Source organism: Gymnogyps californianus, chromosome 11, assembly GCF_018139145.2.
Source record: "Gymnogyps californianus isolate 813 chromosome 11, ASM1813914v2, whole genome shotgun sequence".
In the NCBI taxonomy this organism is placed as follows: domain Eukaryota; kingdom Metazoa; phylum Chordata; class Aves; order Accipitriformes; family Cathartidae; genus Gymnogyps; species Gymnogyps californianus.
In genome coordinates this window covers 12,304,254-12,323,042 of record NC_059481.1, presented here as the reverse complement: position 1 = coordinate 12,323,042, position 18,789 = coordinate 12,304,254, and the positions used below count along the sequence as shown (strand labels likewise).

The window sequence follows — 18,789 nt, the reverse complement described above, 5'->3', positions numbered from 1 at the left end:
AGAAAAAATATACAGAGCTCGTCTACGAGCTTTGTCTTTACCTTGCTATTTAATAGTTAATACTTTGTGGTATGTTAAGAGAGTTTCTATAACGTGGCACTTCTTAAGAACTCTTTTTAAAAAGTAGTAATAAACTTCAGCCAACTTGTTCTTTTTAAGTGAAACTTCCAGAGTTCTTCAATTGAATCCATTCTCCTTAATAATCATATAGTCTTGACAATAAATATGTCACCAAAGTTAGTTACTTTTTTGCAAAAAGAGAGATGGAAATCAACTCAGAATTTTATTTCATTGTTGCTAGCCTGTGAAAGAAATTGGAAAAATTAAAATCTGCAAAGAAATGTTCCTTCGTAGCTTATACAGCAAAGTAGGGTGGGTTAGAGTTTGTCAGGTAACTGATTATTCAGAAATGAGAAGTTATTCTGCATTTAGCTGCATTGCTTACTGTTTTCTTCATCATGGAAAAGAATAAAATGTGGTAACAATTTTCTGTATTTGGACTGCTGCCGCACATAATTGGGAACAACAGAGCTAAAGCCTTGATTTTGGTGAAATGCTTAGTCTGCGTGTTGGATTAAAATGTGTGCAACAAATCACTCCAATTCTGTAATAATTTTTTGAACATTATTTTTTTATTTTATTACTGTAATGTTATTACTTTTCAGTTACAGACTTGGAGAACTGGGTCAGTTGCAAGAACAAAATTGGCATGAAAATAGTTGTATATTTGTTCTGGGAAATGGATTGCCAAAATACTTTTGAAAATAGTCAGCCTGAATTATTCTGTACATCAAATGCAACTGATAATGTTAGTCGCACATGGTTAGTAAGCTGTTATTTAAAAATCCTGTTCTTTAACCAGTATCCTAGGAAGACTAGATAATATTTGCTAGATAGACATGTTAAACAGATCATCTGTGCAGAAATGGATTTGTGAAGCAGCTTACAGAATGGAAAATAAATTTAGGCTGAAGTGTGCCAGCAAGTCAATATATGAGAACGATTTGCAACACGCAAAGGTGAGGAAGACATGCAGAAATGGGGTCATCAGAACCATGAATTAGAGGATAATATTCCTGAGGCTGGAATATATGAGGCAGTAACTAACTTTTGTGGCTGACTAATACAAAATAAAGAGTTATGATACCAGTGGAAGTTATTTATTGCAAGTGTTAGATATGCTTCCATGGATGTTTTTTACTCTTGTTAAAATAATGAGAGGCAGCTTGGAGCTGTGATCTGTCCGCAGCACAGCTGTGGTATTTTGAGAAATTTCTGCTGCCAGATTTATACCCCTGCCAGAAACAGTGCCTGAATGGTTGCACTCCGAGTCCCTAGTTCCAGTGACATCTTAGCACTAGCCAGTGTTAAATCTCAGCAATTTGAGCTCTGTGCTGCACTGTGCACTGAAGCAGCTGGGAAAGGGTCTTGTTAATATGAGAAGCCATCTCTGGCACTGGAAGGGAGCAGACGGAAGTGGCATGGTGATAATTTCTTCACATACCACAGCTAAACCTACCAAACCTCATTGGTAAGAAGTGTTAGACATTGTAGGAAATAAGTTTTAAAATATTTACAAAGTTTTGTTTTCTTTCCTTCTGAACACCCTCTGATATCTTTGCCATGTACTTTCCAATGATGACACATTGGGATCTGACTGGGGTGAGTAATGGTGTCTGGCTGGGGGGAGGAGAGGACAGGGAGTGCTTAACAGTGAGTAATTATTTAAGGAAATGGCCTGTGCGGAAAAAAGAGTGTTGTGATTGGATGCATTTATCAACTGGCATTTCAGTGTCACCTGTGGATGGAGAATTACTGTGTCAGAGTTTTTAAATGGTTGGAAGTCAGTGCATTGAGCTAACATGGGAATGTTGTGTTGTGTGTCTGGTCTTGATTCAGTCCATGAAGCGAGATGTGTGACATGTCCCCTATTAGGAAAGACGGAGGTAAATAATAGTTATCCCACGGGTTCCTGAGCACGGTCATTCACTTTTCTGACCAGCACTTAAAAGCCACAAAGTCCTGCATGCAAAACATGATTTCATGATAGCCTACAAGCAACTGAAAGGGACATTTTGCAGGTGAAAATGGAGTTACGAGCGCATTGCCCTTCCTTGTTTCTCTGGTACAGTGACACACACAGGTGTGCATTAATCTTTTGGGAGGGGTATGTGTGTAAAGCATACTGTTTGTTCTCTCTGTCCTTATCAGGAGATTTTAGTATGTCTGAAAATATCTAGAATCACTTTGAAGGACATTTGGAAATTGAGCCTGAAATGCTAAACTGTATTTACAGAACACTGTACTGTGTTCTGTAACTCTCTGCTATGGTGATGCTTACTGCTACAGTCAGCTTGGTCATGCTGTGTCAGTTCTCAGACTCTCTGTAATTCTTGCAATTTTACTGCAAAAATTCTCATTTCAGGCGTAGCACATCCTGCCTCCTGAAATGAGGCACATGGTGTTTTTCTCCATCATCTTTAAATATATTGCTACCTTCTGAAGAGAGTGAAACATACAGTGATAGAAGCTGTGTTTTTCCATTAACAGTATAGTTGTTTGTATAGTGAGAGGTATCATATGGTTTCCAATCCTGTCAAGAAACATGGCTTTCTGAAAGAACTAAGATTTTAAGAGTTGGCATTTCTTATCATATCCATGCTGCCATTGTGTCACCATTTATTTCAGATTTTAGATCAGAATATCTGATATACATTTCTTCCATTCCTGGTTTTTAAACTCAGGAAAAGTGATAGGAGTTTTGTTTGTGCAAGCACACCTGAGTCAGCTTAGGTAAATATGATTATATGTGCATATTTTTAGGATTCATTTAAGATTCTTCATTCATGGCTCAGTGAAAGCTAATTTTTTAAAACACTGACTTTATCCCTCTTCCAAAACCATAATTTGCTTGATGTCATTCTCATATCATTCTTACTGGTTACATTTGAGTTGATACATTCAGAGTTCCTTTTTCCCCCATTAATTTTTCCCATATGTAAGTGTCCAGCTACTGGACATTTTTGGAAACTCCTTTGGAAATCCCATCATCTGTTTTTCTAATCCTAATCCTACTTTTATCTAATCTAAAAGTTGGGTTTAAGGCAAATTTTCCCCCCTCTAAAACAGAGATGTGATATCTTTTCTTATATATAGCATTCTCAGCACCTGCCATTCCAGGCCAGGGAAAGATGGAAGCTCGATTTCTCATACTGTTTCTGCACCCGACTGCAGAGTGCTGCATTTTAATTTTTTTCTGCTTGTAACTGCGTAGTTACTAGTTCTCTCACCATTTAAAAGTCCTGTTTGTACTTTAAGAATGCCATTGAAAAACAGAATTGCTATAAAATTCTTTTTTTTCCATTAGAAATACACATTTTGGATGCTTGAGAAAAAAATAGTTGAAATTTGCCTGAAGTCGTGTACCATGTTAAAAGGATTCTGCTACTTGAAACTCAGACTGCCAACCTTTTAGTTAGCATTATTCTTTGGCTGTGTGAGGTCAGTTTCCAAAAGAGCATTCTCAGGTACAACTGGTTGTGATTCTCTTTTCTGATGGCTGGCCCAGCAGTGGCATGGGCTATCCAGCGCAGTGGGTCATATGTGAGCAGTGCTGAGTAGGCTTTGCAGAGACGAGACTGTGTTTCTGCCTTGTGCAATCTCACTTCTAATGTTCCTTTTTTATCCCCAGCTGGTAAAAAAAACCCAAACAGCCAACCAACCAAACAGCAGAAACAAAAATGCTACTAGGCAGGAAAGTAAGTTGTAATAAAGATCAGCTTTAAGGTACTTGACTTGCCTTAGAGCCCTTTCTGACCTTTCTTTCATTATTAGTATGATAATGGAATATTCCTTTCTTTTCCTTTCCCCCTGTACTAAAGAAAGGGAAGGCTGCCAGTTAACGTTGCTGAGGGTGGTTTCAGTTACACAGCAGTCTTGGCTGGATTTAGGGGTTCATGCAGAATTTACCCATGTGAAGTGCTAACAGCTAGGAGGAATGCTTCCTCCCTCCAAGCAACGTTCTGGGTTTGCTGCTCAGCCAGTGTGCAGCACAAGGTACTGTGTGAGCTGTGCATGCTGTGTGCTGAGAATCGGAAAAACAGCACTCATTTTATCGTTACCCATTTCTTTATGATGGCAAGAGATGGTATTTTCTTGTTTTCAGGAATGAGATCTTGATCATAAGATAAGATAAATGCTGCCTTGCTAGGGTCCCATCCTTCGACCTTTGCACCCATTCAGTTTCCATTTATTTTAACAGGGGTGGAGGAGTCTGTCAACCTCCCTAACAGGTGGTTATCAGTTTGCAAAATCAGGCTGTTAATTTGAAACATCAAGAACTCTTTATAGGAGATTTACAAGGAATGAATCTTGGAGGAAAGAGTGGCCAGAATTTCATCCAGCATCCTTGCACTAGCATAATTGTTTAATATGGGTTCCATTGGTTCAAAAATTTAACTTTATTTTTACATTAAAAACTATATTGTGCTTGAAAACAGAGGTTAACGTGAACTGAGGGCCTAAGGTGCGTGTCTGGTGTTCAAAGTCTTGCATTATCCTGGTGCTCGGAGTCTCTTTGGTGCTGTCCAGCACTACTTGGAACAATTACCATTATTTATTGCTGTGCTTGGTTTTCATCAAAGCCTGCCAGTACTACATATTTCAGCAGCCTCTCTGGTGCTTTTATGAGCATAAAGGATCTTTCGAGAAGATAACTAAAATTATTTGATGATTGTGGCTGGAACAGGAACGAGCTCTAGATCGAAATGCAGCTTGATTCTTTCCTGCGGACTTAATAAGCTGGATTCTTGCATGGTGTAAACCAGCCTCATTCTATTGCCCCCTTGCTCTTTTTGATGGCATGTGAACTTAATGTGGTTTTACAGTTTCTGCCATCTTCTCAGTTGTCTGAGGCTCCCTGTGGAATTATTCCTTATCAAAATAACTAAGAAGTATGTGAATAAGCAGATAAAGTTGTTAGATAACCATGACTAATGCCTTACTGAAGGCTGCTTTGCACTTGCTGAAATTTGCATTAGAAGTGACTTAAAACATTTGAATTATCAGTTCCACATCTTTAAAAAATCATTTTACCAAAATAATTTCAAGTCTCAACATTCTTCAGTTAAAATGAAATTACCTCTGGGGGAAAAAAACCCCAAACAAACTGTGTAATAGCTTTTCTGGCTGTATTTTTCCCCTTTCCCTCTTTTCAGCTCCGGAGTGGTCACTTGGAACCTTGTGTTTGAGCTTTACTCACTGAAGCAGTTTGAATAATCACGAATGACATGAACGTATAAGGAAACTTTGTTGTTACAAAATAAAGATTGGGGTTTTAAGCTCATATCCCAAGTCAGTGCCTTGTAGCGTAGACCCTAGGGTTTACTGCATCTTCTGAAATCGGCATAATCTATAAAACCAAACATCTTCAAGGAAAATGGTATAACTCAAGGAAATCTCTTTACATGTGATACCATTCTCTTTTCATTTTGCCATCATGTAGTGGAATCCTATTTCCTTCTTGTAGGCCTTCATCTTGTAATGTGTCAAAAAATCTTAAACTCACTATTAAGAATGCTTTAATTTTAGAGCTCTTTTTATTAAGCCTCTGTATAAAAATAAAGGACTTGAAGTGTGGATTTCTCTGTGGCCATAGGTTGGTGTGTACATCCAAATGATCTTTTTCTTATGCATTTTCTGACCTTCAGAATTTTCCGTTAAGAACGCAAAAGAAAATCTTACTTGTGAAAAGGTGAAAGATTGTATTTGAGAAAATAGAAGAAAAGCTGTACTCAGCAGAAAACTGAGTATTAAGAATCAAATTTATCAAGGCAAAAGATTAGGTGAAAATAAAGTCTATAATTCTCCATACTAAAGTGCTATGAACTTGGATAATAACAAATAGGAGCTGGATTTGCTTGGTTTTGAGTGAATATTTGACGTACTTCTTGTTACTGAAACCTTGTGGAAAGATTTGCGTGATTGTAAAGTTAACTTCATTGGGTTCACCATATTTCTAAGTCATATTAGCCACTGCTAAGTCATTTATAGCTTGAAAGCAAACAATCGTAAATGCTGATCCATTCATATTCTACCATAAAATACAAGATGGGTTATTCACTACTGTCTGATGCGTGCTTTCCTCTGCAACAGAGAACAAAATGACTCCTTTTTAAACCATCTATATATAAACGGCATAGGGACAATCTACAATGAGGGATTTCATTCTGAGGAGGGACACTGGGGATTTCCTGTTGCCGACACAGAACTGTGGTGTTTCTAAAGAAATTGTCATCTATTGTGTTAATATTAGGAGTTTTAATATTGGGAGTTTTGCATACAGTAAAGTATGCATTCTCATTTTGTTCAAGGATGAAGAATCCTTATTGGAACTAAAATTTTTTAATTGATAGGTATAATTGATCATGACTTATTTGTATTCATTTGTGTGTTGAAAGAATAAGATAAAGCCGGTAATACTTGGTTTTGTACTACATGCTTCCAAAGCTGCATTTCTACAATGAGAAATGAGAAAGAGGGCAATGTAAGTTTTGACAAAAGCAAAACAAACCTGTCTAACTAGGAAAATGAAAACAGTTACAAAAATGCTTCAAAATGGAAAAAGAACTTGATAGAAGCTGTCGTGTAAAAAATTAATATGGGAAGTGAAGGGACACAATGAGAAATACCAAGCCAAACAAAGTTAAGGTGATGAAAAGGAATTAAGTAACCAAGGGTAAGAGAGATGTTATCAGAGATTCTGACCCATTTCATGATGAGGCTGACAGAATTGCTAGGGAAGAGGAGAGAGAAGTGTTCAGTAAATATAGCTGTACTGTTTGGAGGGGATAGGACAGAAATTTTATATTTGCAATCTGATAGCATTTAAGGATGACATTAAATAGCAGTATTTGCATTTACATATTTTTATACAGCTAGTGCAACTAACCAGCACCAGGGAGACTGAAAAGAGCTAGCTAAAGGGTTCTCATATCATGCAGGTTAATTCTTCATAAATCTGGAAATACAGGACAAATTTCCAGAAGCTGGAAGAAAATTATTGTTGTTCCAATATTTTAAAAGGAAAAGAGATGATCTGGGTGATTATAGGTCTGTTAAACAGGCAAAGATAGAATAGCAATTATAGGATGCAATACATAGTTAATGAAGAGTAAATGGTACTTAGTGTCATTTAGAACAAGTTTATCAGAAATAGGTCTTTCAAACTAACTTGATATCCTTTCTGAGAAGATCATGTTTAATTGATGAAGATAATAGTAACAATATAGCACTATTGTATAGCTTACAGGACTTCTGTAAGCCATTTTATTTATTATATCAAAGAGTGGCTTGATTAATCAGCAGAATTATAGCATATGGACACAGCATCCCTGGGTTGGAATGAAGATTAGTTAAATGATAGGTTTCAAGGTGCACTTGGTGTGGGGAGATGGGGCAGATGGGAAAGGCATCCGTTCTTACTTCTGCCCTATTTAACACTTTTTATCAATGGTTTAGTGGAAACATATTATTGTTAACAAAGTTTGGAAGCGACACGAAAATGGGAGGAATTTATAATGTCATGGCTACAAGACAGCGTGGATTACTTAGTGACCTTGGCTGAGGCACCTGGTAACTATTTCAGTACAAACATCAGGTTCATAATTTGCTGGCTATCCTTACAGGATGCTGGACTCTGTCCTGGTGCACCATAACAGAAAAAGATTTTAGGGTTGCTTGTGAAGAATTAACTGGAGTGCGCACCCCGGATGTACAGGAGACAGCAGGAGTTGGCAGTACCACTGTTTGGTTTTTTGCCCTTGGAGAATGGAACAACATAAAGCCTACTAGTATTTTATTAACATCTTAGTTTAATTCTGTCTGTTGGCTAAGTGGCCTGTCCTACCATAAACAAATCAAAGCAGATGTGTTCCATATGCCCTCCATTCAGCTGTAGGCAAAGCTTACCCACATATCTGGTACAGTGTATGCCTGAATAACAGTGAAAACTGTCCGCAAAAAACTTCCTGCAGTCTGTATTCTCTTCCCTTGAGACTCATTTGAGAACAACACTTGTGGAAATAAACATATCCTAACTCTTTTATCAGTATTATTTTAATTAACGCACTGAATATTTAAAACAAACTGATGAAATGACCCCCCAAAGAGTATTAGTAGAGACTAAACCAAGCAGCGAAGAGGACTTGCAGAATCTTAAGTATATGATACTCCTGGTAAAATAGTCACAATGCCTTTACAGAGCTGCTTGTTTTCAGTGGATTTGAATGAGAAGAAAACTTGAGAAAAATCCTCTGCAGAACACTGCTAAGTAAAATTGTTGTGCTGGTGGGCAATCTGTGTGCAGAAGACTTGCCTAAATGGGCTGCTGTTTTGCTTTATTATGAGTTTTGCTGGGTATTTTTATTGTGATGCTGATTAGGTTTCCTGTCTTTGGTGCAGATTACAGGACCGGCCCTTGCTTCACTTTGGTAACCAACCAGATGTGCCAGGGACAGCTCAGTGGAATAGTCTGCACAAAAACCCTTTGCTGTGCAACAGTTGGGAGAGCATGGGGCCACCCCTGTGAAATGTGTCCTGCCCAGCCGCATCCCTGCCGCCGAGGCTTCATTCCAAACGTTCGAACTGGGGCCTGTCAAGGTAAGTTAGCAGCAAAGCTTCCCCAAAAGTTGCTGAAATTGTTACTGGATTAATCTTAATTGAGTTACACTGCTGTGAATAACTTGTCCTAAGCCATTCTCAGCTATATGTGTGAAGAATGGAAAAACATTGTCAGATGCATTACTTCATGATTCAGTGAGTGCCTGATGTTCAAGTGAGTACATTAGTAACTTAGGTCATGTGAGAGCAGCCAGCATCTTAATGAATTTCTCACTGCCAGCAGCCCTTTCCCTTGGTTCTGTAATGGTGTTTTTCTGTACCACTCAATCATTCTGTGGAGGAATTCATCCTGTTTCAGAAAGCACTCAAAACATGCAAAAATCAATCTGTGGCAATGCTGTTCCATTTATCCGGTGTGGGATTTTTTAGCTAAAATTTGTTGATTTTGGATTCATCTTGGGTGTCTTACCTCTCGAACTACACTGCTTCGACCTGGAGAAAAGTGCCTGTTGTGCCATTTGAAATGCCCTATTATATATTTTATACAATTTTGGAAATGCATTTGCATTTGTTTCAAATCGTAAAATCCACCCAGATGTTGCTTACTTCTTTCAGAGCATGCCTTACCATAGAAAGTCCTTACACTGCTTTTGGCTTTTATTCTAATACTTCCAGCTGTATAAATTCTTTTATTGTCTGGATGTCTGGCAGGAAACAGGAGAAAGTTAACAGGGGCAGCTATGTATTAAACTGATGTGGATTATACATTCCCAGGACTGTATCTTTGGGGCTAGTTTATTTCAATCTGTCTAACATTTTCTAATAAGTTACAATATTTTTGAAAATCGGGTAGATAAAGATTATAAATCTATGAGTAGTTTTATTTAATCATGAAATTCCTATGAAGGACTTCAAGGCATTCCATTGCATTAAAGATGTAGATATCCTCTGTCACAGGCAAGTCCCGGTTGGTGCCTGCAGACAGGCATGACGAACTTTGAGATGGGCATGTTTGTGTATGCCGCACAATGTGGACGTATTTTGACCTCAGCCATTCTGTTCCCCCTCTCACTGTAAAGGTCAGAACTAAATTGTGCAGAAATCTGTGAATCGAGGTTCTGGACACTTCTGAAATCTTATGTGCATAAATATGTGGCCCACACCCCTGAACTCATGCCACACCTAGTTATATCCCTCTTGTTTGTGTCACGGAAAAGCTGCAGTGACCTCTCCAATGGGTTTATGCAGTTCGGAATAAGGCTACTTCTGCTTGCTGCACATTTCTTAACATGCAGCTACATTTATGCTAATCTGTATGCGGTGCCAACACAGTTTTGGCCCTGTATGTTTCACTTGTACTTTCCAGTTTTCCCTTCTCTTGTAATGTGTTCATAATTTCAACAGATTTGCTATGGAACCACATATTAGCTTTATTTTTCATGCAATTGTACTAAATCCAGTCCTTTTGAAATCAGATAACATCCATTCAGACTGAAGACATTTCAGGGATTTCACATCCATATTCAATCTAAATAAAGGAAAACAGGTTAAATAAAATCCAGGTTCTCTGAAGAGAAAAAGGAACCATTATTATTGTGTGGAGAAGTCAGAAAAAATAAAATGGAGGGGAGGGCAAGTTTATTTAAAAAAGTAAATAGAATATCACTGCCCACAGTTTGACTTTGTCTGGCTGAAAGTTAAATTAATATCACAGCTGAGATTTTTAAAGATACAAAGGAGGAAAATGAAAGCCAAAAGGTGGGATTTTGAAACAGACATTGTGACTCAGGAGCATGACTTCTATTTTTTTAATTTTTTTTTTTAAAGTCAGTACAGTGCCATGAAGTCTGGCTGATTACTGTTATTAAAGCACAGCATATTGCTGTAGCTTGAGTCCCAGCAGCGATGTGGCTGTGTCGAGGCTGCTGAGGCTGTGCTAGTTCTCTGTGCCTCCCAGCACAGCGGTTAGCTCAGGCACAGCACTGCTCTGGCTCTGCTGCTGTATGCCCCAACCTGGTTCAGTCGGCCCAGGGATCTTTCCATAATGCTCTGCGATGTGGTACAGATATGCCCCTTGGCGTTCCTGAAACTTCCTACTTGTGGCTCCCAGGGAAATTGCCTCTTGGCCTTTTGTACAGACATAATACTTTGCTTTTCAGACTACAAGACACATTACAGCTGGCTCTCTGCGATTTATAAAGGGAGATTTGAAGGCGTCATCTCCTTCAGCTTATGTCCCTGCGTTGAAACCGATCCTAGTGTGAAGCCCAAGAATTCAAGAAACTGGGTTTTACCAGCAGCAGCTGGTACTCCTTGGGGAGATGGGGGAAGCGCAGGCGTTTAGGTTGGAGAGTTGCAAGTGCTCTGTTTGCTCCTGAAGGACAGGGAGCAGCAGACACAGGGCAGCCCCTGGGGACTGTGAGCCAGACCTCCACTGTCTCCTATTGCAATGCTACTCCTCCTCCTTTAGTCTCTTTTCTCTAGCTGTTACTAAGCCGTAGCAACAGTTTTGCAGCTAAGTGTTGATACACATGTTGTGCTAAAATAACTGTGAGGCCAAAAATTGGGGCCTCTTGAAAATGTTTGTCTTGAGCTTCCTACCTAGCCTGTGATAGCATCTTTGTTGTTTCATTTTCTTGAGTGAAAAAATTAAAAGCAAAGAGAGAGAAATGCGAAAAACCCCTCCAAATTTGTGAATGTCTAAGCAGGTCATTAGTAATTCCTCCTGAGACATTAATTATGGCTATGAAACTTCTTGAGTCAAATCCTAACCACAGCCTAAGGTCATTGGTGCCGGTCTTACTGGAGTGACGAGTTAATTATTTCCATCAGTAATGACTATACAGTTCCCCATGCCTCTCCATGAGGCCCCCTCCATGCGCATTGCACACTGCTCCTCCGCGGCTCCTGCATCTCTGCGCTGGTGGGCTATGCACTGTGTGGAGTTGCCAAGATTTTCAAAGGGGCAAGTCATTTTGGGTGCCCATCTTCAGATACTTTAAAGGAACCTGGGTTTTGGCAGGCTGTGTTCTCTGCACACCATTCCCCAGATGTTTTGGAAAAACAAAGCAATAGCAGTTAGATGTTTAATGTCTGTAACAATAATAACCATGTGATTTCTTGCAGAAAATATTTAGAGTACTGTACTTAATCATACTTTGCATAGAGTAATTACAAAATTAGTGTCTGTTCGCAAGCAAGTATCATAATATTATGATGGGTGAAGAAAGGATTTAGGCATATTTACTTTAATTTCTGTGTAGACAAATTATTATGGCTGTTCTTGAGAAATGAATTAAAAGTGGGTGTTTTATCCTTTTTTATATGATAGATGTGGATGAATGCCAAGCCATCCCTGGGATCTGTCAAGGGGGAAATTGCATTAATACTGTTGGATCTTTTGAGTGCAAATGCCCAGCTGGACACAAGTTTAATGAAGTGACACAAAAATGCGACGGTAAGAACTTTTAGAACTTTCTTCTGAAAGTAAAGGGGGGAAAGTCATCTTTTTGGGGCCAACTTTGTTTAGGAGTTTGCAACAAACTTTCCAATCTCTTTTGCCTTGAATATGCAAATAGCATTTTTCACAACAAATATGAATAATGGTCCTTTCTCCTTCTAAACCAGAGAATCTTAAGTATTGGCTCTGCAGCTTTTTCCAGCCTTTTATTCACGTAACATTTTACAGACTTAAAGGTACATCTGAAACAAATTAAACATTAAAACTAAAAATACTTTTTAACCGATATGTTGCTTTAGAAACGCTTGAGGCACATGTCTCTGCGTGGATCTTTTAACCAAAAAGTGTATGTGACTGGAAGGTTCAACACATTCCCACCTACTCAGGTAAACTGTATTTAACATTAATGGGAGTTTGACACTGCTGAGTGAAGACTGCAGGACTATGCTCTAAACTCATCCTTACAGTTGCAGATGTTAAAGAAGGACAAATATTTTATCTTTCCTTATTGGTCATCCTATTTTGGAAGTACAGTAGGTACTAGATATTAGTGTGGAAATTTGCAGTGTGTGATTATGGAATCTTGCTAATTTTTAACTGTGATTTGATAGTATTTTTTCTCTCTATAATATAATAATCAGGCATAGATGTCTGCTTTAAGAGAATTTTGGATACATAAGGAACATAGTACTAAAATGTGTCAATTGCACAGTTTTGATTCATTTTCTTTACAGTGAAGTCCAGGTAATGTTTAAACTCTTACAAATTATTCTCCTTTCAGTCATTAGACAAAAATTTAAATTAATTTGAGCCGACAGGTTTCATAAGTGGTTAGTGATTTTAGAGTGCCACCTTTCAATATCATAAAGGTGTGTGACTGTGAGAGTAAGGTGTGCATCCACCACCCTTTCCTGCATCAGGTGCCTTTAAGGAAGCACTCAAAATTTTTTTAGTCATTTTGGAAGAATTATGACTTACTCTTTCAAAAGAAAAATCCCTATTTCAAGCAAAACTTCATAATTTAATTGCAGGTTAGGGAAAGCAATTTCAGAAGAGTTTGTACACAGTATGGTTTTCATATTGACTGCCAATGGTTTTGGCAGAAAGTAACCCACATTTAGGATAGAGCAACATTGCAAGTGTTTCCTTCTGTGGATGAAGTACCAAGAACATGGTGAATAGGAAAGACTGAACATGTGCCTTGTTAAGTATTAGTACTTGAAAAACTGAGAACTGTAGGCTTGCATAGGCTGCATTGTACAAACATTCTTATGGTATTTTTTGATTGCTGAATCATGTTAAAAAAAACCAAACAAAAAAACCCAAACAAAGATCAAAAACCCCCAAACAGCCACCACCTTCAGAGCCTGCACTTGGTAATAGCTGAAGGACTGGACCCAGGAACCTGGGATAGCTTGGTTCGTTCCCAAATCCTGCCCCAAATTTCCTGCCCCATCTTGTGAAGTCCCTTTGGAGTGATCGCCTGGCTGCAAAGATAGGATGAAGTTTTCTTTCTTCAGTTCCATACCTGTAAATTTTTGAACCTCAGCAGACAGAGACTTACTTTCAGTACATCTTCATATTGCATGTACCAAGCAATTTTAGTTAAAGTTGTGTAGGTATTAATAACAATTCAAAGAATTAAAAGTAGCACCCTTATACCAGCGGCATGAAATAGGATAGTGATTCAACAGGTAAGAGCACAATCATGTAACAACAGAATATCCATTCTGCTTTTTTAAATAATCCTTTTGAGTTTTAAGTTGAAATCTCCAATATAAGACAAGGTATATGCCTTGTAGTAATTAACCGTAATTAATTCTAATACATAATAATTAACATCTGATCATGTGCTTCGTTTAACTTCCTATCCAGCAAGTAGGACTTCTGGCAGCTGTAATATGCCCTTGGTCACTCATTTGGTAGAACTGGGAGCTACCTGCTGAATTACCAGTAGTGTTTTTTCAGTGGGTCCCCATTAAAGTAAGATCATGATAGAAATCATCAGGTACAGTGAGACAACACAACAAGGTGGGAAATGAGGTGTGTTGGCCAAAGTTCTCTTTATTAGCATAGCTGGTAGAAAACTGTATTTTAAGTGTTACATTATTTCACTGCTTCGTATAACCATTCCTCTTCCAGTTCCGTTAATGCTGAGGTAAATACTTTTTTGTGGTGATTGGGGGAGTAACTTTTCCTGGAGTGACATTTATGTCTGCGAGTACATCAAGTATACTTACCTTTATAAAACTCGTATGCTTAACAATGACAATGTTGCTTATATGAATGTCAACACAAATATAAATAATTAAATACTGTTTGGGTTAGGCTCAACCCTAAAATAAAGAGTGATGATTTTGCCTTTAAGAAGGTCGGACTCTGCATAAACAGTGGCCACACTGACTTTAAGATAAACATTGGTGAATTTGAGTCAGAAAATGCTTGAATCTGATCCATTTACAACTGCATTTTTCTCTGTTAATTAAGGGCTTTATTCAGACCAAAATTCAATTTCCACATTTTTTGTCACTGAGCCTTTTGGGACTCCTGTGGAGTATAATCCTGGAGCAGAAGCCAGAAGTCTCTCAGCAGTGCTCCCAGGGCACTCGGACTTGAGGCTTTGGCAACACCCTCGAAGTAGCACTGAACAAAAAGTCACACCCCTTTCACACACCCAAGCGAGGAATGCGACCCACATCTAGACAGCTAGGAAGATGCTGGGGAAGAATGTGTGCACAGGGGGCCCAAGGCCCCGCACCACTTAGGATGGGTTCGTCTGCAAGGTCTGGTTATCTGTATGCCACCCCAGTCCCTCCACTCCTTTCCTGCAAAGGCAGAGGGCCACAAAGGTATTAGAGCATCCAATGCTTTACCTAGGGGAAAAGGAATTGATAATTTTTATATTACTGAATTTTTGTATTACCGTCTTCACAGGAGAAGTAGAACAGAGATCCTCTCTACTTGCTAGAATGCTCATTAATGGTCCTGTGGGACTTTGGGTGTTCCCCCATCTGTTGGGGCCAAATTCCAATTTAGGCGTTACATTTAAATTCCTCCAATCGTTTTTAATGACTACAATATTATTCACTCCTTGCCTTGGCGTGTTGGGTGGTGTTGCAGTATTTCATCTCAGAAATGTTTGTGGTTGGTGAAATCATTATTACAGCCATGTGTCTATCTATTTGTAGATCTCTGGAGGAGAGGTTGGATAGAGTCCTGTGATGCCATTATTTCTGGCTAGATTCTCCCCGTCGGGAGAGCAACTGGGTGATTGTAGATGGCTGTGACATTGTTGTCATTGATCACTCTAGAGAATAACCTCCCTTTCTGCTCTGCTTTGGTGATTCTTCTTGTAGGTACCATGGAAAAAAGCGAGCTGTTTTTAAGCTCAGCTGGACTCCAGGTTCCTAGAAGATGAGAGCAGTGCTAAGTAGCTACAACTGCATTGTTAAGACAGTCAATGGAAACCAGGGGGAAAGTAACTACACTTCACAGGCACGCTACTGATGGTAATTAAGGAGTAATTGGGGCTTGCATAGGTTGTTATTCACATGATTGTGGATAACATAATCTCCTAGCTGTGGAAGAAACCCTTCAAGTTCTCTCTATTCATGTATGCAGCTATGATCAGGTATAAGAAGGTATTTGTTAGGGTTTTTTTCTGCAGACTTCGAAAATTTTTCTGCATTGGATTTATGATGATGATTTAGTATATGGATTGAGATTCGTTAGTGAAGATCACGATATGGACTTCTATTTTAAAATCGCTGGCAAAATCTAAGGGGAATTATGGACATTGCCTGACTTCAGCAGTAGATATTTCAGTTACTGTCTAGAAATCTGTTGAAACTTCAGAACATTCACTTAGTGGAGAAAGCCAGGAAAGGTAATTTTTGTTGCCTGCAGTCATCCTGCTTTGAGCTATAATCCTGTCAGATTGCATTAGTTAAACAGTGCCTAGCTGCTCAGTGCTTTTATATGGGGGATTTCCAAGAAAAAACCAAGTGCAGTAAGAAGGACGGGCAATTCAGTAGGTGCTACACTTCCCTTTGAGTCAATATTGAACCATTGCCTCAGTATGGTGCCAGGAGATGCTGTGCTGCTGGAGATACCATGAGACACAACAGTTAAGCTCCTGATCACTGTGGTCATTACAGGTCCCCTGACAGTTTTCTTAATTCTAGTGTGCAGAATTCAAACTGGAGGGGTTACGGTTTACTTACAGTTAGTAAATCTCCTCTGCATTTTAGGATTTTTATCCATCATTATTAAGCAGTAAAACAAACTCTCTGGCTTTTTGCAATTTACAGATACAATATTTTCTTAGGTTCTGTTTCACTTGTGTTTATAAGATGCCTAACAAAAGATCCTGATTCAAAACTGCTGATTATGCCCTAGTACATAAGTTAGGAGAGGTCTCAGACCACACTGAATTTGATCATTAATACTAATTACAAAATACCTATTCTCATGCCAGAACTAATGTAGCTAACCTGCCCCTGCTTCTCTTTTTGCCTCGAAGATATTGATGAATGCAGCACCGTTCCTGGTATCTGTGATGGAGGAGAGTGTTCAAACACAGTTAGCAGTTACTTCTGCAAGTGTCCTCCAGGGTTTTATACAGCTCCTGATGGCTTAAAGTGCATAGGTGAGTAGAATCCTGTAAATGAGACAGTAGGTGTCATGAACATTCATGAATATCTAAAATGGGTACCAGAAACGTATTTCAACTGGTGATCGTCTAATCCTTCTTTTATATAGAAGTACGTCATGTGCCTATATATGTATTCTGAAATGAGTTTTCCATTTGCAGGATGTGTTTCCTCTTTCCCTCTTCATTGTGACCTTCCCTTTCATTTTTCTTACTACAGTTTTCTGTAGTATGCCATATTTGTCGCCTTAAAATAGGCAGAACTTGTTTAACACATCTCCTTGATATTCTTGCTCTCATGTTTGTCTTCGATTTAGTCCATGTTATATTCAGCAGTCATTTAGAAAAGCAAATATACTTGAGAAAGAAGGTAGTCACCCCAAACAGCTGCTTTTTTCTCATTCCAAGTGTTATGACCTTAATGCAGATATTTTTCATTAAAGGAAGTAGTGTGATAAGCTGGGTGTGGGACATCTGTATCTGCTTTCATGATGTTGATGATTTGGCAGTGCCGTTCTTTCAGGCTTTCACTGTGGCAGAGCAGAACCTGTCTTCCAAAGGCCAGATGAGGAACCAAAGGACTGTGTGAATTAAATGACTGCCACTGCAGTGCCAAAGCCATGAAAGAGTAGTGTTAGCACTTAATTGCTTCTGGGAAGCATACAGCCTGCTCTGAGGCAGGTCAAGTATTCAATTAAGTATTTTTTTTTTCTCATTTTTACACAGTAATTTCTTTTTCAATGCCAGTGCTGAATTTTGAGCAATTATTGTCATTTGAGAATCAAATGAAAGGTTTATTTCCTCAGTTTTGGCTTGTTTATTTAAAGGCTTATACACAGTGCCAGCACTGGGGTTCAAGAGAGCACCCTGTGTTGAGTACCTTTGGTAGAAAATAATTTGGGAAAAAATTGAAAAAAAATAACTTCACAGACAAAAGTACTACATGATATTAACTTCATCAAGAGATCTGGAAGTAGTTTGGGTTACGATTCACTTTGAATGGTGCCATTCTATTTCTGCAGGTTGTGAGAAATGAACTATATTTCTTCCATTATCAAGAACAGCATTTTGGTAGATTGGATCCATACTGTACACTTAAAATGCCAGTGGGAGTTGCTTTTATTGCTTCAGATTAATAGCTCCTAAATGACTGTGGATCATTAAATCATTGATTGCTACTTGTACTTAATATTTATGAAGGAGATTCACCTTTCTGTAACAGATTGCTACAAATGCACAACTTCTATTTGCTTTTTATTTTTTATAGTCATTGCTCAGTCAGGACTGCCCAACATTCACACTCATGTTATATTCCTGAAGTTTTCCAGCCTTTTCTACCCACTGTATTTGTAGGCTGAAATAGTTCAGCTTAAGAATTGGGTATTTAAATGATGACAGGCTGTGTTAAGTAATACGCCAGACTATGAGCCATCATTAAAATTTTGGCTTTGTGTCCAAGGCAAAACGTGCTAAATGGGAAGCACTATTAATTATCTGCAGATATTTTGGATTCATGTCTAATATGCAGACTGCATACTTGCCATATTAACAAGGACAGAGCCCAAATCTGTATTTGAGCTGGGCAAAACATGTAATCTTGATTTAATTACAACATGCCTGTCTTAAGTAGAAAGTGTTAGCTGAACGTGTCTATTCTGTTAGAGATGAGGAAGTGCTTCTGAGAAATGTATCCCTTATGGGACTTAAATTGAGCAGCACTGGAGCCAAACATCCAAAGGAAGAACTGGGAGTTCCATTATTACAAACCTTAAAAATTAGAATAGACAAAGCAAAGATACTATCTCCTAGAGCTGAAGAGCAGAAACAAGAGCAGAACATTTCAACCCAAGTAGATGAAGAGTGCTATGAAGAAAGCTGCTAGCCCGTACTTCCAGCTGACATAAATTTGTTTAGTCAGTGTTACTTTTCGATGGCTTTTTCTTTTTTTTTTTTTTTTTTTAAAGAGGCACATTTTTCTTGAAAGTTATTTTCATGGTGATTTTTTGCCTTTTCAAAATACTATATTTTTTTAGTGATAAATATTCAAATATTAAAAGCT

General features: G+C 38.4%; 1 protein-coding gene across 3 annotated transcripts in view; it reads left to right on the top strand.

Moving 5' to 3' along the window:
* The window catches only part of FBN1 (fibrillin 1), a 158,986-nt gene that overhangs the window by 46,465 nt on the left and 93,732 nt on the right, over positions 1-18,789 (top strand). For all 3 annotated transcript variants that reach the window (XM_050903660.1, XM_050903659.1, XM_050903658.1), the window contains exons 6-8: positions 8,461-8,658; positions 11,951-12,076; positions 16,602-16,727. In XM_050903660.1, the coding sequence (XP_050759617.1) occupies positions 8,461-8,658; positions 11,951-12,076; positions 16,602-16,727 (450 nt within the window). The remainder of the gene's footprint in view (positions 1-8,460; positions 8,659-11,950; positions 12,077-16,601; positions 16,728-18,789) is intronic.